The sequence below is a fragment of the Debaryomyces hansenii genome (genome assembly GCF_000006445.2).
Source record: "Debaryomyces hansenii CBS767 chromosome A complete sequence".
Lineage (NCBI taxonomy): Eukaryota > Fungi > Ascomycota > Pichiomycetes > Serinales > Debaryomycetaceae > Debaryomyces > Debaryomyces hansenii.
Window position 1 is genome coordinate 633,169 of NC_006046.2, and position 25,861 is coordinate 659,029.

Genomic DNA, 25,861 nt, shown 5'->3' on the forward strand with positions numbered 1-25,861 from the left:
TTTACCTACTCAGTAGCCAGTTGAAGCTTACGCTTCTTCTTTTCGGTATATCTAGAATTGACCAGCTCGAATGTTTCGGCTAGTTCTCTTTTAGCTATTGGTACATACTTTCTGAAATTACGACCTACGCCATCTCCAACATTAATATGTCCTGACCCGGGTAAAGATTTTAAGTTGGTAGTATCCTGACTAGAGAAGCTTTGCATCATTTCTACAATATGTGCCTTTACATCATAGTCAAATACCAATCCTCTCATATTTGCATTATCTTTGAAGATTTTTCCAGTATTATTTTTGAAGTGCTGAATATCCAACCATTCCATTTCTGGGAACACACAATCGTATAACACAAGTGGCACATCATTGGCCATTTCAAACGATGGCTTACCAGGGAATTTTTCAACATCCACTAAATCATCTATAATCGACGGAGCTTCCAATTTCTGGCCCACTGCAAATAAAACTGCCATCATACAACGAACTTGGTGCCATAAGAATGCACTCCCTTTCAAGTCAAATATGTAGAAATCATCTCGGAGATGAATTATATTGGCACTAAGAACTTCTCTCTTATAGTTAGTAATTTGCTTAGAGCCATCTATTTTACAGAAATTTCTAAAGTCACGAACTCCTTCGTATCTTTTAGCACCCTCTTGCATCAAGTCTAAATCCAAATCATATTTTCTAAAAATATAACGATAATGTCTGTAAGAACAACTGAAACGGGCATCAAACTTAGGCGGTGGCCTCAAGCAAACAGCTGTGATCCGAATATCAGTAGGCAATAAGGAGTTCAATATAGCAAGATACGGCAACTCCTTATCATCATTACTGCTAGAAAGCTGATCTTCTGGTATCAAATTTGATCTTACATCTAAAGAAATTACTTGATTCATGGCACTCACACCTTTGTCAGTTCTACCACAACGACTGAAATTGCAGCAAGCGGGGTCTACTTGTGTTATCAACTTAGATTTCGCTAACGCTTTCAATATTTCTTCTTCAACAGTAGGTAATGGTGTTGGTTCGTACTGGAAATTCAACCCGTTGTAGTCCCATCCTACATATGCAAATCTTAATGCAATAAAACGCTTGTTATATTTTGAAAAATCAAACTCCTTAGGTTTGTTTTTACTTAAACGTTTGTTATTCTTCTCATCGGGTTTAATATCGTTATTTTCACTATTATCGTTAGTCATAGCTGTTTCATTTTCATTTCTAGATTCTAATTCTCTGATTTTCTCTATTAATTGTGTTTTTGACCACCTTTCATATTCCATAGAACGAGCCACTTGGGTCTTCTCTGCATTCCAGATATAACTAATGGCCCTCTTAAGCATATTTTCTAAGAGTAGGAGTATATGGGGTATTCAAGATATATGCTGCATAAATACTTGATCGTCTCATCTCATCTCAATTTTTTTATTTAGTCGAATTTAGATTTATTCACGACTCAACCAAAAGAAAGGTATTATTAAATAACTGGGCACATATAGTTATTAATACGAAGATGGAGACCAGAGAAGGATCGTTGACATGGAGTGTCTTGAAATGTGACCTCCACCCGTGGATTAAAGAAGCTATTAAGTCGTTAGGGTACCCTACTATGACACCAGTACAGGCTTCAACGATTCCATTATTCAGTGGTAACAAAGATGTAGTTGTTGAGGCTGTAACAGGGTCAGGTAAAACATTGGCGTTTGTTATACCGGTATTGCAGAAGTTATCAAATCGCTTGTATAATATTGATGAAGAGGGAGAAAACCCCGAACCAGTAAAAAAAGGTCATATGCTTAGTATTATTCTTTCTCCTACTAGAGAACTAGCAAAACAAATACAAACAGTGTTTGACAAAGTACTTGAGTATATTCCAGAAGATAAGGCTACTATAAAGACGCAATTATTGGTTGGGTCGTTATCGAGTGTTAGGGAAGATATCGATTATTTTCTTACCAATAAAACGCACATATTAATAGCTACCCCGGGCAGGTTATTGGATTTTTTGTCTTCAAATTACGTGAAAACTAACTCTGTTGAAATAGCAGTGTTGGATGAGGCAGACAAGCTTTTGGATATATCGTTTGAAAGAGATGTGATCAAAATATTGAAGCAGTTACCTAAACAACGTCGTACTGGTTTATTCTCTGCAACTATCTCATCCGCAGGGGATACGATATTCAGAACGGGTATGGCTAATCCTGTGAAAATTGTTGTAAAGTCTAAGAATTCCAAAAACGCAGCACCAACTTCATTGAATGTAAGCTACATGCATGTGGAGCCAGAAACTAAAATATCTGCATTAATCGCATTAATTAAAGATTATCGTTTTCAAAAATGTATAGTCTACTTTCCAACTTGTACTTCAGTGAAGCACTTTTATTCGGTATTCCAAACATTAGTCAATGTTGAGGAAGAAGATCGTTACAAGTTTTTTTCGTTGCATGGCCAGCTTTCAACTAAACCTCGTTTAAAGACGTTGCAGAACTTTTCTGAGGGTGACTCTATGCTTCATAAACATGTGTTATTAACCACAGATGTCGCAGCCCGAGGTATTGATATACCCGATGTTGATTTAGTTATCCAGCTTGACCCTCCTACTGATCCTGATGTGTTCTTTCATAGAAGTGGTAGAACAGGTAGAGCTAACAAAGTAGGACAAGCCATAGTGATGTTGAACAATAACAGTAGAGAAGAAGATTATGTGAATTTTATGGAAGTCAAGGGGATGACAATGAGTAATATGGAATGTCCTAATATTTCAAAGATTCATGATAAGTTTCAAAAAAAATTCAGAAAATACATGTTAGAAGACAGAGCCAGACATGAATTAGCAATCAAGTCGTATGTGGGGTTTGTGAGATACTATTCTAAACATATGGCATCGTCAATTTTCAGATTGCAGACATTGGATTACGTCGGACTTGGTAAGATGTATGGGCTATTGAGATTACCTAAAATGCCCGAATCGAGATATATTCCAAATGAAGAAATGCCAGAAGATGGGTGGTTAGGTGATGTTATAGATATGGATAAATATGAGTATGCAGACAAGCAAAAGGAAGAATCAAGGAAAAAGAATTTAGAAGAAGATAAAGCTAGAAAGGTTCATGATGCAAAGAAGAGAAAGGAACTTAAAGTCAAGAATGAAGCATGGTCCAGTAAAACAGATAAGATAGAAACGAAACAAGAGAGAAGGGAAAAGATGAAAAGAAAAAGAGAAGCTATCGAAAAGCAATTAATGGACGATTCGTCATCCGATGAAGAAACCAAAGTAGATTGGAAAGAGATGGTTAAAACTAACAAAAAGAAAAAGACTCCATCAGATAGCATGCAAGGATCATTTGATGATTTGTAGATTATAAATAAATTTATATATACGGTAAATATTATATTTTCCATTTTTCACTAATCGAATGTATGCCATCGAAGACATATAAATTATCAAGCGGTGTATACTGAGAAGTAGTAATTTTCAATATTTCTTGACTTGCAATCCCTCCTAAGAGACTACTAATATTGTGATAATCAGGTGAAGGATGACTTAAAACTTCTTTGAAGGTTGTAATTAAAGCGTCAGGTACTTCAGATGAAGGATCAGCATAACGACGCTTGAAGACGTCAATAAATTGATCTAGGTCCTGAATACCAGGACGAATATGGAATAGATGAATGTAACTATTGAACGCAAGTATGGCGAAATGCACATTCAAGATATCACTGCTCTCTTCATCAGTTTCTGAAAGAACAGCCGATCTCATTTTTTGATTAAATAACTTTTTAGAACCTTTGGTAACATACAAAAATTGAGTATTTTTGCAAAAACTTAAGATGGAATCATGGTTAATATCATCAGATGTTCTTCCGATCGAGTTTAAAATCTCTATCACTTCTTCAGTAAATAGCTTTTGATCATTTATAGCCTTATTTCGGTAGATGCTTTGTAAGGTTATATAGCTGACAGTATCAGATGCCATATCTGGAACAGCATAGGGTAACGGTAACTTGTTTGTTTTCTCAACAAAATTCTTTAAAGCTTTTACGTAAATCCAAAATATTGAAGTAGTTAGATTGACATTTTCGTCTTTGATATTGTCGTCTTCAAACAATTCAAGAATTGCTTGGGGAATTTGTGTGGTTTGTAATGCCCTATGAATTGCCTTGAGAGCCTCTGTAAAGTTACCTTCATAATTAATGTTTCGTGACATTGCTTCCACATGCTTACGGAACTGGTTCTTTTCTTGATAATTCTTAGGTGGGATATCGTTGTGTGAAGCTTTCCAAGATTGTAATGCTTTTATAAATATTACGATATATGGTACATGTGCATGTTCTGTATCATCAAGTTCATCTAATTTGATCGAATCGACGTATTCTTGTAACTCAGGCCATGGATGGTCGATTCTTAAGTCAAAGAATTTAGCAGGATCGTGCGTTTCAATCACAGTGGTTTCCCTTAAAATAAGTTGCAACGACCCATAGAATCCCATTGTATTGACGAGGAATAAAGGAATATTCTTTTCCCATAATATATCTTTTAACCTATTCAAATCTTCTTCAGGTACGAAGTTGCTTATTATTACAATATTAAACGAATCCCAAAACTGTACAGACTCATTCTTCAACACATTCGTAAGCGAATTTTCAATGGCATTACCAATAACCTCGCTATTTAATTCCTTCAATTCTCGAACCATAGCCGTTGCAGTATTATCACCTAGATCTTGATGAGCTAAGAAGAAATTACCAGATAGACTGCTCTCTGTGACTTCAGTATTATCGATAATAGTAAATTCTCCAATTCCTGGTAACACAAGATTTTTCAATAATTCAGAACCAGTCGAAGTAGCATTAATTAAACATATATGAGAGCTTTCTAAATTAGATTGCCCAGAGTTTCCCCATAGTCTCAATTGCCTATCATATCTACTTTGTTTGTCTATAGTCATAGCTGCTGACTGATTCATTATCAGAAGTGAAGTGTGAGGGTTGATGCAAGAAATATAGATTAGAAGGTTACACAAATTGTTCCAAAATTATAATAATTTAATTAATTCATTCTATACTATAATAAACTATGTAATTATACACTTATTATCTCCAACAAGCTCACCGTACCGTTCCTTATCCCGTTCCTTAAGCTTTTCTTTAACTTCTATAGGGAAATATTGCTTCATTAATGCCATGGATTCGAGATCTAAATTTGAACTGTCGGCGTACGCAATAGCATGATCACGTCTACAGATAGGACAGTCGACCTTCTTCTGTTGTTTTAATTTAACTAGACATCGGACGCAGAATATATGACCACAATCTAATTTGATAGGTTTAAAGGCGACAGATGTACAGATGGGACAAGTGTAATCGTCTAATTGGGGAACAAGTGTTAAAATTGACGATTGTATAACATAACAGATGGATTGGGCTATTGAAGACCCGGTAATAAAGATATGGTCACTGGATATCAATTTCGGAAATTTATACTTCACCCCCAAAGACGTTTGCTTGTCGAATTTCTTCAAGATTTTTCTGAAAGCGGTGGAATTGATAGACTGGAACTGGAGAACTTTTAGTAAATGAAAATTCATATTCAAGAATTGGTTGAACGCAACCATGCTCTTTTTGTTTTTAAACTGATCTGTCAAAGAAGTCTTTTCTACACGGCTGATAAACTCGTTCAAATTGCGTTTCACCTGTTCACCATCTCTTTCAGACGCAGAAACAGAAGTTTCGTTGTACTTGAAATAGACTTCCGAATCCAAGTAAATCTTGAATAACTCCCTCCATTTGTAAAGGTCCGACTTTCTAAGTGGTCCCTTGGCAGGATTTGCTAATTGTTGCATCGACTCGCTAATGGCCTTGACTTCCTCTATTAATTTCGATTCCTCATCTTGCTTCAACTTATCAAGGTTCTCTAACTCTCCGTTAAGCATTTGAAAGAATTGGGAGTCTGATTTCAACATAATTAACATCTCGCTTCTCTTGCTCGAATTATCCAAAGTCTCGCCCGCGATTTGCTCGAGATAATCATCAGGGATAGGCGACCCTTCTCGTCTAGACCCCCGTGGAGATAACACCAAAGATTTGTCTTCATTCAACTCATATATCCTATTACTAACACTCTCAATAATACTGTCTTCATTGCCTATTAGCGTCTCAATTTTTGACTTCAAGCGCAACCAAACTTCGTTAATATGGTCATCCGAAATGTCTGCATTATTATAATCGATACTGATTTTCAACATCGGTATGATATGGTCACTTTGTCCAAAATTCGATTTCGTCAACGTATATTCCGCCACAACAGGGTTGTTAGGCGTGTATTCATTATTATCCATTTCCACAACCTGCTGCTTGGCCTTGTCGTCTATAATCAACTTCAACGTATTTTGTTCCAATCCCAAAAACTGAAGCTCACTTACAACCTTATTAATGCATTTTTTCAATGACTTATACTGTATGGCGGCTTCAATCCATTCTTCTGGGATATCTTCTTCGATGAGAGTTTGCTCCAAAACTTTAGCAAATTTCATTTTAAAAGTCGCAATTTATTATTTGATGGTTTGTTAAGTACCATAAAAAGCCATACTGTTCTCGACAGGTAGTCTACTAGAATAAGTGCTGTATTAGTATAGTAAAGAAGATAAATTGTTTAGCCTTAAACGACACTAAAAAAATAAATTTGTTAAAGCCATGCCGCACGTGCCCGTTAAACGACATTATGCTGTCAATACGATATCGTATAAAATGTCGCATTATTCTGATCATCTCCGAAAAAGAAAAAAGTAATTTTCCGATACCGGGAGTCGAACCCGGGTTTGCTCGGTGAAAGCGAACCGTGCTAGCCGTTACACTATATCGGAGAATTTATAAATTGTAGTTTCTTGTAAGAAAACAAGTAGACATATGCTAGTATTTGTTGCACTGACTTAAGTGTTGAATAGAGTAGTTATGTCGAGAAAGAGAGCATGGAAATTAGAGATCCAGAACTAGCACTCACTGGTTATATCTCGGGACATGGTATATAAGAAAGTTGTATTGGCCCCCAGTCTCCTTACAAATGTATAGGGTGTTACGAATGCGTAAGAGATCCTAGGCATGACTATTGCACCTTTTTTGGTGTTATAGTTTATTGCCACAGACAAGACAAAACAAGAAAAAGCTCCCTTGTAGAAATAGATGTAATATAGACTCCATTAGGAAAAGCACCGTTGTCTCTATGAGGAAGGGGTAAGGTACTTGTGAATGTTTTGCAATCTTTAAACACGCAGAAGAACCTTCTGGAAACCACGCGCAGAAATCGACTTGAAATCGTTGAATGGTAATCTGACCAGAGTTTCTACTAATAAGATAAGCGTTTCCTGAAGCATTAAAGGTTCATTTAGAAACTACGCAGCATTATGGATTTAGAATTAGAACCTACATTAGAATCTATCGTTCAGCACGACTCGTTGAAGTGGATTTTTGTCGGTGGTAAAGGTGGTGTTGGTAAAACGACCACCTCATCATCAGTTGCAGTGCAATTAGCATTAGCCCAACCAAATGAACAATTTTTACTTATTTCAACAGATCCAGCACACAACTTGTCTGATGCATTTTGCCAAAAGTTTGGTAAGGATGCCAGAAAGGTTGAAGGGTTACCAAATTTGTCGTGTATGGAAATCGACCCAGAAGCAGCAATGTCTGATTTACAACAACAAGCATCACAATATAACAACGATCCAAATGACCCATTGAAGAGTATGATGAGCGATATGACTGGATCTATTCCAGGTATTGACGAAGCTTTGTCGTTCATGGAAGTTTTGAAGCATATCAAAAATCAGAAGGTACTCGAAGGAGAAGATAACTCGAACGCTATTTCCTACAAGACCATTATCTTCGATACGGCCCCTACTGGTCACACATTGCGTTTCTTACAGTTGCCATCTACGTTAGAGAAGTTATTGTCCAAATTTAAGGACTTGTCTGGTAAGTTGGGACCTATGTTGAGCATGATGGGCGGTGGCCAACAACAAGACATCTTTGAGAAGTTGAATGAAGTGCAAAAGAACGTGAGCGAAGTCAACGAACAGTTTACCAACCCTGAATTGACTACATTTATCTGTGTGTGTATTTCTGAATTTTTGTCATTATACGAGACCGAAAGAATGATCCAAGAATTGATGTCCTACAACATGGATGTCAACTCGATTGTCGTTAACCAGTTATTGTTTGCAGAAGGTGATGACCACTCTTGTAAGAGATGTGAATCCAGATGGAAGATGCAAAAGAAATACTTGGACCAAATGGGCGAATTGTACGAGGATTACCATTTGGTTAAGATGCCATTACTCGGTTGTGAAATCAGAGGGGTAGAGAACTTGAAGAAATTTTCCAAGTTCTTGTTGAAACCATACGATCCAAAGGCTGATAGTGACATTGTTTTCGATTTAGAAGAAAAATAATTTATGTACATTAATTCTATCTAGCACTATTTATGCCTTAGATAAATTCATTCTTTTCGACACTGATTTCGCTTAGTAGAAGGTTTCTCTGCTGAGTGTATTTGCATTTACCATTGACAAAGCCAGTAGGTTTAAGATGGCATAGTTCTAGTAGCTCTAATGTAGTCACATGATTAATGTTTTTCTTCTAATAATAGTCATAAATCAACTGGGTACTAAATATCACTTTTAAGTCAGGTCTATTAAGACACTTGGTAACATGGCCAGAGGAAACCAGAGGGATCTTGCAAGAGCAAAGAACATGAAAAAGCAGCAAGATGCTGCTAGGAGTCAAAAGAAGGATGGGGATCCAAAAAAGAGAATGGAGAGTGATGCGGACAAAATGAGAAGAAAGCAAGCTGAAGGTACGTAAAAGGATAATTATATCCAAGTGTAGTAACTATGACGACCCTTATACCATTGTGCCCGAATACTGACCAATTCTATTTAGCTGATGCTAGGAAAGCGGCCGAACAAGGAAAGAAATAGTTTGAAGAGCTATTCTGAAAATATTCTTTGTGGTGGTTCTAGAGTTCACTAATAACTATGTATCTGAGTGGGATTAGCTATTGTTATACTATGGTGGCATATTGGGTATGAATTCATGCAGTATTATTATTACTGGCTATATCTTTCAATAATGTGAATAGGTATGAATAAAATATGCATTAACTCGACTAGTATTAAACCTTCTTGTAGCTACATGTAGATTTAGGGATGATATCTCTAAGTTAATTTGATGTACTTATACTTTGATTAGTCTAAAAAATATGCCAATTGATATAAACTTCAAACGTCCGTAAAGTCATGAACGGTCTTCTAAAGATTTCTCTACAAACATAGCTTTCTTTTAATTCCTTAGAGAAGCATTACAGAGGTATCTGTGCTTTTGAGCGTTCTTCACCATAGTTTCCCTAATAACCGTTAATATGGACATTTTAACAGCCAAACTGATCTAAAGTGGATATGTGTCTATACCAGACGATTGATAAATTGAAGCAAATTGGAGTAATTAAGTCCTTATCTTTTATATCCCCCAACTAAAGCCACAATGTTAATTGAAGAATCGTATCATGACGTGAAGACATCTTATGGCACAACAATGAGATTGTTTGTCTATCATCCAAAAATTTTGAATTATCCAAAGGTTAAATTCCCTGGCGTGGTGGTTTACAGTGAAATTTACCAGGTTACCGGACCAGTGACTAGGTTTGCTAAAGATATTGCTGGACAAGGTTTTATTGTAGTATGTCCTTCCATCTACCATAACTTTGAAAGTCACGAGGCATTGGCCTATGATAACGAAGGTACAGACAAGGGTAACAACTACAAAATCGCCAAGGAAATCAAATCGTATGACGAAGATAACAAATTAGCCATTGATTATTTGACTGCTTTGCCTACTTGTAATGGCAAGATTGGTGCCACTGGCATGTGTCTCGGGGGCCATTTGGCCTTCAGAGCTGCGTTAGATCCAAGGGTCCGTGCGGCTGTTTGTTTCTTCGCTACGGACATTCACAACCACGCATTAGGTAAGGGCAAACAGGACGACTCGTTGAAGAGATGTGGCGAAATCAAGGGTGAATTGATCATGATTTTCGGCTGTAAAGATAACCACGTCCCTCTTGAAGGCAGGGATTTAATCAGAAGCGAATTGAGAAAAAACAACGTTGAAATGACCTTCATTGAAATTAACGACGCCCAGCATGCTTTTATCAGAGACGAGATGAGTAAGGGCAGATACGACCCGGCTACCACGAAGAACTGCATGGAATGGTTATTCGAATTGTTCAACAGAAAGTTGAAGTTGGATTACGGTGAACATGATGGCAAGGAGACTAAAATAGAAAACGTTTGCTAAATTTTTCGGGATGGAACTTCGAAGAAGACCCGTTATATAATATACCGCATCTATACAACCTTCCTTTGATAGCATAGTCTATAGTTAAGTAGCAAATAGTAGTGGTATATGAATGCTTGCAAAATGTAAAACACGTGAAAAAATGGTTACATAAGCCAACAATTTTTTTATCATCGTTGAAAAATTAGTTCAATGATGGAAGAAAGGTAAATCAAAAAGAGGTTTACCATTAAAGAAAGCTATACATTATGAGACCAATCAAGTTAATGGGTCATGAGCGTTCATTGACGCAAGTGAAATTCAATAGAGAAGGTGATTTAATCTTTTCCGTCGCCAAGGATAGCACAGCATCAATTTGGTATTCATCAAATGGTGAAAGATTGGGGACTTTAGAAGGTCACATTGGTACTATTTGGTCTATCGACGTGGATGCTGATACTATATTATGTGCCACAGGTAGTGCTGATTTAACTATCAAGTTATGGAAGATCGAAACCGGTGAATGTGTTCAATCGTGGGAAATGCCAACACCAGTGAGAAGAGTTGCATTCTCTCCTGATAATAAGAGATTGTTGGCAGTTACCGATCAAGTTATGGGTCAAACCGGTACTATCTCTGTGTTTGATATAAATTACGAGGGTGACTACACCAAGCAACAAAGCAAACCATCGTTAATTATCGAGACTAGAAGTGATGCTAAGAAAGTTACAGTTGCAGGATGGTCAGCCAACGGCGATTTCATTATTGCAGGTCACGAAGACGGATACGTTTCTAAATACAACAGTTCCACCGGTGAATTCATCGAAACTGCCCAGGTGCACGGTATTCACAACGAAGAAAAGATTGCCTCTATTACCGATATACAATTTGCTCCAGAAGACAAGTCCTACATTGTTACTGCATCAAAGGACAAGTGTTCATGTTTAGTTGATGTTGACACACTTGAATTGATGAAGGTGTACAAGGCCGACGCTCCAATGAACACGGCCGCTATCACCCCAATCAAGGACTTTGTTATCTTAGGAGGTGGTCAAGAAGCTAGAAATGTTACCACTACTGCTGAGTCTCAAGGTAAGTTCGAAGCCAGATTTTACCATAAAATTTTCATCGACGAAATTGGCCGTGTTAAGGGTCATTTCGGTCCTTTGAATTCTATCGCCGTTCACCCTGACGGAACCGGTTATGCCAGTGGAGGAGAAGATGGTTTTATCAGATTGCACTACTTTGATAAGTCCTACTTTGACTTTGAGTTTGATACTGAAAGAGCTGAAAGAGCGATGGCTTCAAGTGCTGCTTAGGTTAAATGTCCTGTTTCCTCTTGCATTGGTTTCTCTTTACTACAAAAACCTTTTATTTTATTATTCTAATGGTTAACTTGATAAGCAGTTTGAATAATCAAGTAAGATATCTCACTGTATACTATTTTAATTATGTCATACATCAATATAAAGACAGTTTCTATTAATCAATTATGTAAAATTAACGTGTCAAAATTTAATCTCTATGTTTATGAAACGCGCACGTCCTCATCTATCTAGAAGTTCCTCGAACTATCTAGAACATCAATAGTAGCTGCGAAAGATTCTTCCAGATCCTGTTTAAATTACTATATAATAACGGGTTGGGAACGTAGTTTTGAACATGGTTTCGTAAGAAAGCAATATATCAATAGACCTAAATAATGATAGCATACTACAATTCTCCACATTATAATACTGACGCATTCAATCCATTCAATATTGGAAGTCATAATATATTATTCAATGATGTAATGCACCAACTAGATAAACAATTTTATCATAACCAAAGTCAAAAGATGCTTGCTCAAATGAGTAAGCCAAGCAGTGTAAAGCAGGTCGAAACGGTAGATGGTTATCAAATCCAAATCGCTAAGAAATACGGTGATTTTAATGGATATGAGATCAGAGTAATAAGGGACTTATCAGGCAACTATTTACTTAAGATTGAAGGAAATAACGATCAATTCAAGAAGTTATACCAATTAAACCCAGAAGAAGTGGAAATAGGTGAAATTGACTGGAAGTGGTTCAGAAATGAAAACATCTTAGTATTGAACATACCGAAGAGCGAACACAAATACGAAGAGAAAAAGAAACTGAAGAGTGTCAAGAAGGCAAATTGTAAGAAATCTGATCATAGAAGAAAGGCAAGACACGAGAAGAGGTTGCGTCGCAAGGTCGACAAAATTGAAGCTGCTCTTCAAGAAGAACAAAGACAAAGGAATTCCGAAAAGCAAGAAGAGGACGAAGAAGACAATCACCGCAACCTGATAAGCAACGAAGCGCTGTTTGAACACGAAGAAAACATAGAAGTTGCCCCATCAGACTCGAGTACAGCTTTGGAGTCTGACAGTAGTGAAACTGAGTCAATCGAATCCGAACCTATTAAAGTCAAGAAAAACAGACTGCCTTCAATCGAAGAAGTCGAAGACGAAGAATTTATACTACTTCGCAAGAATATGATATAGCTAACGTATAGATAGAAACCCATATAGCTGACGAATATAATGTAATCATAGATACGAAGTAGTTACTAATCATGTTGCACGTGAAGAACGTAAATTTTGCAGTTGACGCAAATCAGGCATCATTGCCATTATCTTGCTGAAAAGTCAATATTGGTGGCAAATAACTTGGAATAGGAGGACCAAAATGACTTCAGGTCAGATAGCTGAAGATTCAGATACTGCTACACATTCTTACGAAGAAAATGAGGGTGGTGGATTCATAGTTGATGATCCCGAATATGCGAGTAACAAAAGATCTAGGAGAGCGAAATCCCAGAAGATAGACTACAAGTTGTCATCTGATGACGAGGAGCAAGGTCTGATAGATGTCAGGCAACCCAAACGAAGAAACAATACGCGTGTGAAGAAGAAATCGACAAAAATGAAATTAGAAAGCGATGGTGAAGATGATGAAGATTTCAGCATTGATATGATAGAAGATCTCAATGAGAGCGACGAAAATGATGATGATTTAGAAATAACGAATTCGTCAAACATTATAAGAAATGGTGAATCGAGGGATCAGGCTATTTCCTTGTCAGAGTCGGAGGATGACTTACCTTTATCCAAGAGAGAACCACCTAAAAAGCGAAGAAAGGCAGCACCACTGAAGAAAACACCTTCAAAGAGAAAGAAGAAAGAACCAAAAGTGAAAGTGCCATATTTTACAAGAGTTACCAATAAGTTATATGACCAACATCCATACTTAAAGGATGTCTTTCCATATTTGCAGGCTGTTGATAAGATACCTGTGCAGAGGGCAGAACAGCCTCCGGGAATGAACATCAAATTGTTGCCATTCCAACAGGAGGGATTAAATTGGTTGATCAAACAGGAAGATGGTGAATATGGAGGAGGTATATTAGCAGATGAAATGGGTATGGGTAAGACCATACAAATGATAGCGTTGTTTTTGAGCGATTTAACAAAGAGGCCAAACCTAGTGGTTGGGCCCACGGTTGCCTTAATGCAGTGGAAGAATGAAATCGAAAAGCATACTAAGGGAAATCTTTTGAAAGTGTTGCTTTTTCATGGTGCCAATAGGCTGTCAGACCTAGAAGAATTAAATAAGTATGATATAATATTGACTTCGTATTCAGTTTTGGAATCAGTATATCGGAAAGAGAAGTACGGCTTCAAAAGGAAGAATGGACTAGTTAAAGAAACTTCTCCGTTACATGCACTCAAATTTTATAGGGTAATATTGGATGAAGCCCATAATATTAAAGACAGAACTTCAGGAACGGCAAAAGCTGCCAACAATGTCAACTGTATTAAAAAGTGGTGTTTAACAGGTACTCCATTGCAGAACAGAATCGGTGAGATGTACTCATTAATCAGATTCTTAAAGTTGGAACCGTTTCATAAGTACTTTTGTACAAAATGTGATTGTTCCAGTGACGAGTGGAAATTTTCAAATTGGAGACATTGTGATATTTGTGGTCATACTCCTATGTTACATACGAATTTCTTCAATCATTTTATGTTGAAGAATATCCAGAAATTTGGTATTGAGGGTGATGGATTGACGAGTTTTCAAAATATTAGATTGTTATTAAGTAATGTAATGCTAAGAAGAACAAAAGTTGAGAGGGCAGATGATTTAGGATTACCTCCTAGAATAGTTGAAATTAGGCGGGATAGGTTTAATGAAGAAGAAAAGGATTTATATACCTCATTGTACAGTGACTCGAAACGTAAATTCAATGATTTTGTTGCAGAGGGGGTAGTTTTAAATAACTATGCCAATATCTTCACATTGATTACCAGAATGAGACAGCTTGCAGATCATCCCGATCTAGTATTGAAAAGAGTAGGTAGCAATCAAATATCCGAAGAAATTGAAGGTGTCATAATCTGTCAATTATGTGACGATGAAGCAGAAGAGCCTATCGAGTCGAAGTGTCATCATAAATTCTGCAGGATGTGTATTCAAGAATATACCGATTCTTTTGTTGGAGAAGCTAAAAACTTACAGTGTCCTGTCTGCCATATCGGCTTGTCGATTGATTTGCAACAAACGGCACTCGAGGTTGATGAACAACAATTCTCTAAAGCATCAATTGTAAACCGTATCAAGTTGGGTGCCCATGGTGGCGAATGGAGATCATCCACCAAGATCGAAGCATTGGTGGAAGAACTCTACAAACTTAGGTCTGACCGGCATACAATTAAATCGATTGTGTTTTCCCAGTTTACTTCCATGCTAGACTTGATTGAATGGAGATTGAAACGAGCCGGTTTCCAAACTGTCAAATTACAGGGTTCTATGTCCCCACAACAACGTGATAACACTATTAAGTATTTTATGGAAAATACTCTGGTAGAAGTATTCTTGGTTTCCTTAAAAGCCGGTGGTGTAGCATTAAATTTATGCGAGGCTTCCCAAGTCTTTCTCATGGATCCATGGTGGAATCCTAGTGTTGAATGGCAATCTATGGATAGAGTCCATCGGATTGGTCAGAAGAGGCCGATTCGAATCACTAGATTTTGCATCGAAGATAGTATTGAGCTGAAAATTATCGAATTACAAGAGAAAAAGGCTACAATGATTCATGCCACTATCAACCATGATGACGCAGCCGTAAGTAGACTAACGCCGGACGATTTACAGTTTTTATTTATGAACTAGCAGTATATATATAATAATAAAGCGATAAAGAATATTCATAGAATTATTAGTGCAGCAATTTGAAATTTTATTTTTCGTCTGACTCATTGAGAGCGTATCCGGAAAACTCTGGAGATGAAGAATGAAAAATCATCGAATAAAGGTTATTTCTAAGATATATACGATAAAAGTAATTATTAATTGTTCAACTTAACGTAACAGGTCAATAATTTATGTATCATATATAAATTTGCTACCACAATGTCAAATCAAGAATTTTGGTTGAATTATTTAGATAATCCGACATTATCGGTCTTACCTCATGACTTTTTAAAACCAGCTAATAACCAGTCAGTCGAAGCTTCTTATAGCTTTGATGTGTCAGATGACAAGACGAAAGATTTTCCATTCGGATTAGCTGTTTTTGGTGCTTTAATCTATAAATTGACTGGTGATGAGGATATAGTTGTTTCTACTGATACTGAATCAAATTATAAGGAATTCATAGTTAGAATGAACTTAGCCCCTACAATGAAGTTCAGTGAGTTATTGGCTAATGTCAAAAACGAATATGACAACAATTCCAAGAAAATTGACTACGAGTCGTTGGATGAAGTAGCTGAGTACATCAAAACGTCCAAGAAATCGGATGATTACCCAACATTATTTAGGTTGTCGTATCAGCATGCTAATTCAACGCAGCAATTGTCCACTACAGTTCAAGGATCTGTCCGTGACTTGGCTTTCTTTGGTCCAGGAAAGGATGGAAAATTCAGCATTTACTATAACTCATTATTATACAAATACGACAGAATTGTGATCTTGGCTGAACAATTCCAGAAGTTTTTAGGAGCCGTTTCTGCAAACCCAGATATTGAGATCTCGAAGGTGAACTTGATGACTGACTTACAAATCAGTCAATTGCCAGATCCAACTTTAGATTTGGACTGGTCGGGCTACCGTGGTGCTATACAAGACATTTTCATGAGGAACGCCGAAGAAAACCCTTCAAGCACATGTGTTGTGGAAACAAAATCATTTTTGGATCCAAAGTCTAAAACCCGTACATTCAATTATCAACAGATTAACCAGGCCTCCAATATTGTTGGTAACTATTTGAAGGAAACTGGTATTAAGAAAGGGGATATTGTTATGATCTATGCGTACAGAGGTGTTGATTTGATGATTGCAGTTATGGGTGTCTTGAAGGCCGGTGCAACTTTTTCTGTTATCGATCCTGCTTATCCACCAGCTAGACAAAATATATATCTTTCGGTTGCCAAACCTAGGGGTTTAATTGGTATTGAAAAGGCGGGTATCTTGGACTCAATAGTTGTGGATTATATTGATAAAGAATTGGATGTAATTACCACCATTCCCCAATTGAAGGTTAACGATGATGGCTCTTTAGTTGGTGGTCTCTTAGATGGCCAATCAGCTGATTGCTTACAAAATTACGAAAGTTTCAAGGATAAGGCTACAGGTGTTAGAGTTGGACCTGATTCTAACCCTACATTATCTTTTACTTCTGGTTCCGAAGGTATTCCTAAAGGTGTATTAGGTCGTCACTATTCTTTAGCATACTATTTCCCATGGATGTCTAAACAGTTTAACCTTTCATCCAAAGATAAGTTCACTATGTTGTCGGGAATTGCGCATGATCCTATTCAAAGAGATATGTTTACTCCATTATTCTTGGGTGCCCAATTATTAATTCCAACTTCAGACGATATTGGTACTCCAGGTAAATTGGCGGACTGGATGGCCGAATATGGTGCCACAGTCACCCATTTAACACCAGCAATGGGCCAATTGTTGAGTGCTCAGGCAACTACTGCTATTCCAACCTTACATCACGCTTTCTTTGTCGGTGATATTTTGACTAAGAGAGATTGTTTGAGATTGCAAAGTTTAGCAGAAAATGTTTACATTGTCAACATGTATGGTACTACGGAAACCCAAAGATCTGTTTCCTTCTTTGAAATCAAAAGTCGTAAATCTGACCCAGTTTACTTGAAGAACTTAAAAGATGTCATGCCTGCTGGTAAAGGTATGCATAACGTCCAATTATTAGTTGTTAATAGATATGACTCTTCTCAAACCTGCGGTGTTGGTGAAGTTGGTGAGATTTATGTTAGAGCAGCGGGATTGGCAGAAGGTTACAGAGGATTACCAGATTTGAATGCAGCTAAGTTTGTCACTAATTGGTATGTTGACCCTAAGAAGTGGACTGAACAAGATGAACAAAACAAAAGTTCTGCGGAAACTTGGAGAGGAGACGGATGGTTAGGACCAAGAGACAGGTTGTACAGAACTGGTGATTTAGGTCGTTATTTACCAGACGGAAATGTTGAATGTTGTGGTAGAGCCGATGACCAAGTTAAGATCAGAGGGTTTAGAATTGAATTAGGTGAGATTGATACCCACTTATCTCAACATCCTTTAGTCAGAGAAAATGTTACTTTGGTTAAAAGAGATAAAAACGAAGAGCCAACATTAATTGCTTACATCGTTCCTAAGAATACTCCAGATTTGAAGAATTTTACATCCGACGTTGATACCGAAGAAACATCTGACCCTGTTGTTGGTGGTTTGGTTGTCTACAGAGAATTAATCAAGGATATCAGGGCCTACTTGAAGAAAAGGTTGGCTTCATATGCTGTTCCAACCATGATCGTTCCATTAGCTAAGTTACCATTAAATCCTAACGGTAAGGTTGATAAACCAAAATTACCCTTCCCAGATAGTGTTCAATTGGCAGTGGTTGCAAAATTGACTGCTGATAGTAAAGGTCAAAATGCTGAAGTGGAGAATTTCAATGAATTGGAATCAACCATCCGTGACTTATGGTTAGAAGTATTACCTAACCGTCCTGCGTCTATTGCTAAAGATGATTCGTTCTTTGACTTAGGTGGCCACTCCATTTTGGGTACCAGGATGATCTTTGAATTGAGAAAAAAGTTGTGTGTAGAAGTTCCATTAGGAGTAATTTTCAAGAACCCCACGATCGAAGCTTTTGCTCGTGAAGTTCAAAAGTTCATTAGAAATGATGACTTTGAATTAGCAGGACACGATAATAATGATGACGATGAGGCAAAGGTTAAAACTGTTGATTATGCTGCGGATGCTGCAGAATTAATCAAGACCAATTTATTGCCTAAATATGAATCGCGTAACTCGCTTGACACGTCAGAGACCATTAATGTTTTCCTTACTGGTGCTACTGGTTATTTGGGTTCTTTCATAGTTCGTGACTTATTGTCAGCGCGTCCAGGAAAATCAGTAAAGGTATATGCTCATGTAAGAGCGTCCTCAAAGGAAGCTGGTTTCGAAAGGTTGCGTAACACAGGATTAACCTACGGTATTTGGAACGATTCTTGGAAAGACAAGATTGAGGTTGTTCTTGGTGACTTATCAAAGCCGCAATTCGGTATGGAAGACACCACTTGGAATAAGTTAGCCGAGACTGTTGATGTTATCATCCACAATGGTGCGTTTGTTCACTGGGTCTATCCATACTCTCAATTGAGAGATGCGAATGTCATCAGTACTGTGAATGTTTTGAACTTATGTGGTACTGGTAAGGCTAAGCAATTCGCATTTGTTTCATCTACATCAGCTATCGATACCGATCATTTTGTTAGATTGTCAGACGATTTGATTGCCAAGGGATTGGCAGGTATTCCAGAGTCCGACGATTTATCGGGCTCGGCAAAGGGCTTGGGTACTGGTTACGGTCAATCCAAATGGGCCTCTGAAAATATCATCAGAACTGCCGGTGACCGTGGTTTGAAGGGTAGTATCGTGAGATCTGGTTATGTTCTTGGATTCTCCGAAACTGGTGCTACCAACTCAGATGACTTCTTAGTCAGAATGTTGAAGGGTTGTGCCGAGTTAGGATCATACCCTGACATTTCCAACAACGTCAATATGGTTCCAGTAGACCACGTTGCAAGATTAGTGGTGGCGTCTGCTTTCCATCCTCCACAAGACGACCATTTAGCCGTTGTCCATGTCACGGGCCATCCAAGACTCCAATTCAATACCTACTTAGGCACTTTGGCCGAATACGGTTACGATGTTTCGATCGATGACTACCCAACCTGGAGATCTGCCTTGGAAAGATTTGTGGTCCAGGACTCCAAAGACTCTGCATTGTTCCCATTATTGCATTTCGTGTTAGATAACTTACCTCAGAACACGAAAGCACCTGAATTGGACGACTCCAATGCTTCCAAGGCATTGAAAACCGACGAGAAGTGGACTGGTGTAGATGTCAGTGGTGGTAAGGGTATCGACGTCAAGCAAATGGGTGTCTACATTAGCTACTTAGTCAAAGTTGGTTTCTTACCAGCACCAACTAAAAAGGGTTTACCATTGCCTGAAGTTGATATTTCCGACGAAACTGTCAACTTGATCACTTCCGGTGCTGGTGGCCGTGGATCTGCTGCCAAATAAGCCTTCTATGTATAAAAATCCATTAGTTTTCCATAGTTTATTAATATTAAGTGCTTTATATGTATACCTGAGTTTCGCACATACACCCTATATAAAATAATGGCAGGGCTTGAAGAAGGAGTGATGATTCTTTGTAAAAACGCCATATGTACAACTAAGGATGCTATCGTAATAAACATCCATTATGTCTACTGAAGCCACGAATCATACTCCGGACTCGCCAGCTATATCCATGATCAATAAAAGAAGTACAAATATTAATAATAAAAATGGCTTGGACCACGATAATAATGCCAATAGAGCCAGTACTGGTCGCTTGAGTACACCATTCTCGTCCCGTCCCAATTCGGGGACAAATCTCAATGGTCTTTCTACGAAGGTTCGTTTGAAACGACCCAAATTGGGCGATAGAACAGGATCCACCGAGTCCGTCACCAGAACTCCGGTATCCCAGAAGGCATCGAATCGATTCACGATCCAGACCAACGCCCGAGCGGCCAATGGAACGCCTACGAATATCCCCAATGCATCGACCCCCATGAGACGTACGAGTGGCTCGAATGTGTCGGGGTCTGCGTCATCGCCGGCGCTCACGTCGCTCGATATGGGCAAAAAGCGGTTGGTGGATCAGTTCTACAGCACCTACAAAGACCCGCAAACATCGAGTGGTACGGACCTCACCCAGTACATCAAAAACGGCTCGAACGTGTCGCCGTCGGCTGAAAAGACCTTCAGGTTCACCAACTACGTTACGGGCAACGCGTCAGCCAGCGAGGACTCGCTCTCGTCAGATATCATCGGGGATTTGGTGCAATCGGGAGGATTTGCCTACATCCCCACTCAAAACCATCCTAACCACGACGAATCATTGACAAATCAGCTTCTCAATGTCGACTCGCTCGTGGCCGATCAGCCATCCCCCCATGACCTGGCCGACACCCTGCCCAACAGCCTCGCGGCCGTTGCCCTGTCACTCAGCTCCTCCCTCGTCACCCACACAAGAGACTCGCTTGCCGTGCGGCCATCCCACTCACACGCTTCCCCTGCCATCACCAACCTCGATGCCCTCTCGCAATACCTCAAGGACGTCCGTCGCTCCACTATCGACATTCTCGCCCACTTGGACTCGCACAAGGACATCCTCAAGGAAAAGTTTCGCTCCGACATTAACAGCAGCGTCAGCAAGCTCGACGAGATCGTCAAAATTGTCGGCACCTTGGAGTACAGACTCAACTACGTCCGGTCCAAGGTCAATCGCAACAAGCAGATTATGTCCCAGGACCTTTCCTCCAAAATTGCATTACTCGAAAAAATCGACAAAAGAATGACCGAATACGCAAATGTTTCGAGAAGAAGACACTTCAGACAACTCTCTATCGTTTCCTTTCTGTTATTAGTCATAGCTCTTCTATATACGCTATATATTCGTTAATACGTTGAACATTTATGGTATTTAGTATGTATTCTGAAGGACACGTGAATATCCGTATGAGTGACGCACAGAATCCATCTTGACGGATAATCTCCAGCGTTGATATTTATTGATATTCCTATTTAAGCGATAGATTATTGATCATACAGTCGACAGAAGGTGGATATATAGAGGAGCAGTCGATATTATAACTATAGTAAGTGAAAGTTCCAGAAAACCCCCCTGTTTTGGCTAAGAAAATAGAAAAAAAGGGAAGAAATCCTCGCGATGTCAGAGGTTATATCGCTAAATTATATGGGCGACAGTGTTAAGAGAATCAATAGTGGAAGTAGTAAGAAGTTCACTAGTTTCAGGACGCTTATCTCTTACTTGTTTAAGAAAGGGAACAACGAACATGATACTAATCATGCTACAATCATAGTTATAGCTCGCAGTATAACGCGGGAGCGATGTAAATTAGATCGGTTGGGGATGAAGGAGAAGACGTTATTATTGAAATATTACTTTAATCATTTGAATGTCGTGGTGGTGGATGGTGGTGCATTGGAGAACGAGTTGGTGGTAGAACAAATCAATGAGGCGATCGAGAGGATCGACAAATTGATCCACGATAGGATATCAAGGGTGGAAACGTGGACAGGGACAGGGAAGGCTTCAGTGAACGATTTTTTCGATCAAGAAACGGCTGCCGATAACGACTTGATGTTTTCTATAGACGATATTGTGGCGACGATGTCGTTTGTGTTGACTTACAACACCAACACCACCCCGGGGACTCTCGCGAGCGTCATCGAACTCAACAAACTCATAATGGAAGAAATCGATTTTTTGAGCTTGTTATCTAATAACTCGAAACGTCATTTGCTGAAACTATGCCATTTGTTAGGTCACTGGTCGTTTCCGGCCCACGAGTTGACCAACGACGACTTGGTGTACTGTGTGTATTTGGTATTAGCGTATGCGATAAACGAGGTGAAGAAAAGCACCGATTTGGAATTGCAGCCCGATGTGTTGTTTCCATCATCTAACGAGTTGCTTGGGCTTGTATTCATGGTCAGAGATACCTACAAGAACGGAAATCCGTTTCATAATTTCCGTCATGCTGTGGATGTGTTGCAGGCGTGTTTTCACTACGTGATCAGATTGAGGTGCTTGCCGTACTTCAAGCAGTTCAGAACCGACCCCAAGGCTGATGAATGGCTTGTGTTGAGCGGTGACATAGCGCTAGACACAGTCGTAGAACTTATACCAGTTGATGACAACAACACGGTGCTGGAGACCTTGCACAAGAGCTCCCCACTGTCAACGTCGGTATCAACCAGTATTCAGGCCAAATCAGCTCTTGTTGATGGACTGATCATATCCATGCAGAAGGAGACTACTGTTGAGAGCTCGGCTCATATGAATTCAATCCAAACATTAGCTTTGCTAATAGCGGCCTTGGGCCACGACGTGGGACATCCTGGCGTCACCAATGCATTCATGATTAAACATTCAGCACCAATGTCGCTCATATACAACGAACGATCGGTGCTTGAGCTGTACCATTCAGCAGTATTCATCAACAAAATTCTTGCCATAAACTGGCCCGGTATCCTTAGCGTGAATATTGACCGCAAGACTAAAATCTCCTTGAAGAACTTGATCATATCTTGCATCCTTGCCACAGATATGGCCGAGCATTTTGAGTACATAGATAAACTAGCCCATTTCAAGGCAGACCGGTACATGCTCGAAGTTAATCGTGTCAATCTTATTTCAAGTCTCTTGATCAAGTGCGCTGATATCTCGAACGTCACCAGACCATTACGGGTTTCGTCCCAATGGGCACTGGTGCTTGGTCGGGAATTCTGCGAGGTGTCCACGTTGGAGAAGAAACTTGCACACAACCAGCTAACCCCGGAGCTCGATATTCATTACGACAAGGTCCCAAGCGCATTGCCTGATATCTTGCAGGCCAACCCCGACATACACAAGGGCCAAATCTTTTTCATCAACACCTTTGCCGAAAACTTATTCAATAACATCGCCGAATTGTTGCCCGAGCTTCGTTACACCTGCGACATTGTCCAGGAAAATAAGGAGTTCTGGCTAAGTCGTTAGTATCTGTCATGTTTCAGTTCTATCTACCCACAATTTGCGACATCCTATGATTTATCGGCTACACTGTCATTTGCAGTTGCTAGTATCTTTCTGGGTAATACCAGCTATAACCATGTGTACAAATCTTACATTCACTAGTCACCACCGTTTACCCATTCAAAGGATACTACATTCATGCTGCTTGCTTTTAATATTCTTTCATATCTACATTTACGGCCTCCTGGCCCCCTGTTTGCTTTCATGCGGATTTTTGATACATAGTTTTGTTCTACTTAGTTACGTCTACCTATTATATGCATTTACACCGTATCTTCATCCTCGTAGACCCCCTTATTGTCGTTGTTGTCGTTGGTACAATCTGGACCTGGTGGTGAAAATAGGTCACGTGTCTGGATAATTTCTTCGGAATCGACGATGAGGTGGAACGTACTAAAAATGAACAACCCTATATATTTTCAACCCCCCCAGACAACTGTTAAAACAATTGCAGTCCGAAAAAAATCATTGTTTGTGATAGGGAAGACATCAGTGTAATTTATAGGAATTATTGATTCAAACAAATTGACGGTATATTAAGTGAACAGAAATTTTCAGCTGCCTACGATGGATCGTCCAGGATTTAGTTCACCTCCATTTAATGACAAAAAAATTGTTTTGTCACCCCCACCTATCGAATCAAAACAGTATTCGTTTCTTCAGCAACACAATGCTAACAGTGGACCACCCGTAGGGTTTCAGGAAAGGCAACAAAGCGTTGGGTATAATCTTCAGCAAGAATTTGAGACTTTAACCGCTGACTTGGACTTGGATTTGAGAAATAACAAGGATATGCAACAGAATGTCGATGCGCCGTTGCCGACGACTCAGAGTGGTAATGTGGGTCGGGGAATGATGCCTTCGACTCTGCAGTATGGATTTGGGGAATTAGGAACAGGAGGGTCGCTCCAGAATGCGTTATTGACGGATGCTGCGTTATCGCCGAATTTACCTACGGCCTCGTCCCATAGTGCACTTGGGTCGTTATTGAATAACAATGGTAATGGAAGCTTCTTGCCGCCATTAGCGTCTATTCCTAATAGACCGCAATCGGTAAATGATTTTTCCAATTTTTTCAATCGCCAACAGCAACAGCAACAGACGATTGACCGCCAACAGCAACAACAGGCTACCAACTTCTATCTGGACTTGATTGTGTTTTGTAACTGGATCGAGACGTTGAATCCTCGTGACAACATCACCATGATTGATTACTTGTGCAATAACTTACCGCTTGACATTTTGCTCACGTTCAAGTCGAAATTGGATAGTCATTTGACCCATTACCACAACCAACTGGCTACCAGTCAACCGCTCCACCAACAGCAAAACCAACCGGTTTCATTTGGTGTTTTGTCACCATACCAGCAACAGCAGAACGATATTCTCGCCGAGATGGAAAATTTGAATTTGGATAATTCTTTGAGCAGTGATGCCGGTGCATCTTTGAATCAGAAGAGTGCACCTGCTTTACAGCAACCAAAGCCGAAGTTGAATTCTGTTAGAAACCATGGACTGCATTTGTATGCTGAGCAACAGACCCAAAGACCCCGTTCTGCCGACCCGAATATCCATAAATACAGTCCTAACTACAACTTGCCGCAACAGCAATTCGAAAGGACTAAGTCCCCAACTTCGCACTTGTATGAGAAGACAAACTTCTTACAACTCGCAGCCGCCAACTCCAATCCTCCTTCAGTCAGCCAACAAAAAGGAGCCAACAATTCAGACGACTCGGTTGACTTATCTGCGCATGCTGCATTGAAATTGGGAGCTTTGGCGACTATCAATTCGAGGGTTGCATTGGATTCTAATCGCAAGAGTCATGTTCATAGTGCCCACGGTCATCAACAACCGCATTCGCATTACTTCCCCCAGCAAGGTGCTCTGCAACATGGACCTTTCCTGCCGGCTTCAGCTTATGAGGAGTCCATCAACAGATCAGCAAATTCGTCATCGGTGCCGATTTTGGTTCAACACAACAAGTCTCCTCCAGGATTGACTAGAAGCAAGAAATCAACAGAAGGTTTAGGGCAAGGAGCTAATGCTTCTTCTGGATCGCCTCAAACTACGTCGACCACATCCATGCCCGCCGACATCTCCAATCCTGATTTATTGAACAACATTCCTGCGTGGTTGAAGTTGCTTAGATTGCATAAATATACCGATTGTTTAAAGGATATCTACTGGAAAGATTTAATTGAATACGACGATCTCCTGTTGGAGAAGAGAGGAGTGAAGGCTTTAGGAGCCAGACGGAAATTGTTGAAAGCTTTCGACGCGGTCAAGGAAAGTTCATAGATGCGTTACGATTAAATAGTAACTGTTGAAAAATGTAATACAGTAATAA

General features: G+C 39.3%; 14 protein-coding genes and 1 non-coding gene across 15 annotated transcripts; 11 read left to right on the plus strand and 4 right to left on the minus strand. All coding sequences in view use genetic code 12, as the record gives it.

Moving 5' to 3' along the window:
* Positions 1–5: 5 nt before the first annotated feature.
* DEHA2D07722g (DEHA2D07722p) lies at positions 6–1,340 on the minus strand (the record flags this gene model as incomplete). Its single annotated transcript, XM_458796.1, has 1 exon — positions 6–1,340. The coding sequence occupies one exon, from the start codon at positions 1,338–1,340 to the stop codon at positions 6–8; it is 1,335 nt and encodes a 444-aa protein (XP_458796.2).
* A 170-nt stretch (positions 1,341–1,510) lies between these two features.
* On the plus strand, positions 1,511–3,355 carry DEHA2D07744g (DEHA2D07744p; the record flags this gene model as incomplete). Its single annotated transcript, XM_458797.1, has 1 exon — positions 1,511–3,355. One exon carries the CDS (start codon positions 1,511–1,513, stop codon positions 3,353–3,355), a length of 1,845 nt encoding a protein of 614 aa, XP_458797.1.
* A 31-nt stretch (positions 3,356–3,386) lies between these two features.
* Positions 3,387–4,946, minus strand: DEHA2D07766g (DEHA2D07766p; the record flags this gene model as incomplete). The annotated part of the gene is made up of 1 exon (XM_458798.1): positions 3,387–4,946. One exon carries the CDS (start codon positions 4,944–4,946, stop codon positions 3,387–3,389), a length of 1,560 nt encoding a protein of 519 aa, XP_458798.1.
* Positions 4,947–5,072: 126 nt separating this feature from the next.
* DEHA2D07788g (DEHA2D07788p) lies at positions 5,073–6,530 on the minus strand (the record flags this gene model as incomplete). Its single annotated transcript, XM_458799.1, has 1 exon — positions 5,073–6,530. The coding sequence occupies one exon, from the start codon at positions 6,528–6,530 to the stop codon at positions 5,073–5,075; it is 1,458 nt and encodes a 485-aa protein (XP_458799.1).
* Positions 6,531–6,788: 258 nt separating this feature from the next.
* Positions 6,789–6,860, minus strand: DEHA2D07810r. Its single transcript has one exon. It is a non-coding gene; the product is annotated as a tRNA-Glu (tRNA).
* A 537-nt stretch (positions 6,861–7,397) lies between these two features.
* Positions 7,398–8,444, plus strand: DEHA2D07832g (DEHA2D07832p; the record flags this gene model as incomplete). Its single annotated transcript, XM_458800.1, has 1 exon — positions 7,398–8,444. The coding sequence occupies one exon, from the start codon at positions 7,398–7,400 to the stop codon at positions 8,442–8,444; it is 1,047 nt and encodes a 348-aa protein (XP_458800.1).
* Positions 8,445–8,703: 259 nt separating this feature from the next.
* On the plus strand, positions 8,704–8,856 carry DEHA2D07854g (DEHA2D07854p; the record flags this gene model as incomplete). The annotated part of the gene is made up of 1 exon (XM_458801.1): positions 8,704–8,856. One exon carries the CDS (start codon positions 8,704–8,706, stop codon positions 8,854–8,856), a length of 153 nt encoding a protein of 50 aa, XP_458801.1.
* A 678-nt stretch (positions 8,857–9,534) lies between these two features.
* DEHA2D07876g (DEHA2D07876p) lies at positions 9,535–10,344 on the plus strand (the record flags this gene model as incomplete). Its single annotated transcript, XM_458802.1, has 1 exon — positions 9,535–10,344. One exon carries the CDS (start codon positions 9,535–9,537, stop codon positions 10,342–10,344), a length of 810 nt encoding a protein of 269 aa, XP_458802.1.
* A 248-nt stretch (positions 10,345–10,592) lies between these two features.
* Positions 10,593–11,642, plus strand: DEHA2D07898g (DEHA2D07898p; the record flags this gene model as incomplete). Its single annotated transcript, XM_458803.1, has 1 exon — positions 10,593–11,642. The coding sequence occupies one exon, from the start codon at positions 10,593–10,595 to the stop codon at positions 11,640–11,642; it is 1,050 nt and encodes a 349-aa protein (XP_458803.1).
* Positions 11,643–12,025: 383 nt separating this feature from the next.
* DEHA2D07920g (DEHA2D07920p) lies at positions 12,026–12,832 on the plus strand (the record flags this gene model as incomplete). Its single annotated transcript, XM_002770235.1, has 1 exon — positions 12,026–12,832. One exon carries the CDS (start codon positions 12,026–12,028, stop codon positions 12,830–12,832), a length of 807 nt encoding a protein of 268 aa, XP_002770281.1.
* A 184-nt stretch (positions 12,833–13,016) lies between these two features.
* Positions 13,017–15,503, plus strand: DEHA2D07942g (DEHA2D07942p; the record flags this gene model as incomplete). The annotated part of the gene is made up of 1 exon (XM_002770236.1): positions 13,017–15,503. One exon carries the CDS (start codon positions 13,017–13,019, stop codon positions 15,501–15,503), a length of 2,487 nt encoding a protein of 828 aa, XP_002770282.1.
* A 240-nt stretch (positions 15,504–15,743) lies between these two features.
* Positions 15,744–19,940, plus strand: DEHA2D07964g (DEHA2D07964p; the record flags this gene model as incomplete). Its single annotated transcript, XM_002770237.1, has 1 exon — positions 15,744–19,940. One exon carries the CDS (start codon positions 15,744–15,746, stop codon positions 19,938–19,940), a length of 4,197 nt encoding a protein of 1,398 aa, XP_002770283.1.
* Positions 19,941–20,124: 184 nt separating this feature from the next.
* On the plus strand, positions 20,125–21,372 carry DEHA2D07986g (DEHA2D07986p; the record flags this gene model as incomplete). Its single annotated transcript, XM_458807.1, has 1 exon — positions 20,125–21,372. The coding sequence occupies one exon, from the start codon at positions 20,125–20,127 to the stop codon at positions 21,370–21,372; it is 1,248 nt and encodes a 415-aa protein (XP_458807.2).
* Positions 21,373–21,639: 267 nt separating this feature from the next.
* DEHA2D08008g (DEHA2D08008p) lies at positions 21,640–23,475 on the plus strand (the record flags this gene model as incomplete). Its single annotated transcript, XM_458808.1, has 1 exon — positions 21,640–23,475. The coding sequence occupies one exon, from the start codon at positions 21,640–21,642 to the stop codon at positions 23,473–23,475; it is 1,836 nt and encodes a 611-aa protein (XP_458808.2).
* Positions 23,476–24,078: 603 nt separating this feature from the next.
* DEHA2D08030g (DEHA2D08030p) lies at positions 24,079–25,812 on the plus strand (the record flags this gene model as incomplete). The annotated part of the gene is made up of 1 exon (XM_002770238.1): positions 24,079–25,812. The coding sequence occupies one exon, from the start codon at positions 24,079–24,081 to the stop codon at positions 25,810–25,812; it is 1,734 nt and encodes a 577-aa protein (XP_002770284.1).
* Positions 25,813–25,861: the final 49 nt, after the last annotated feature.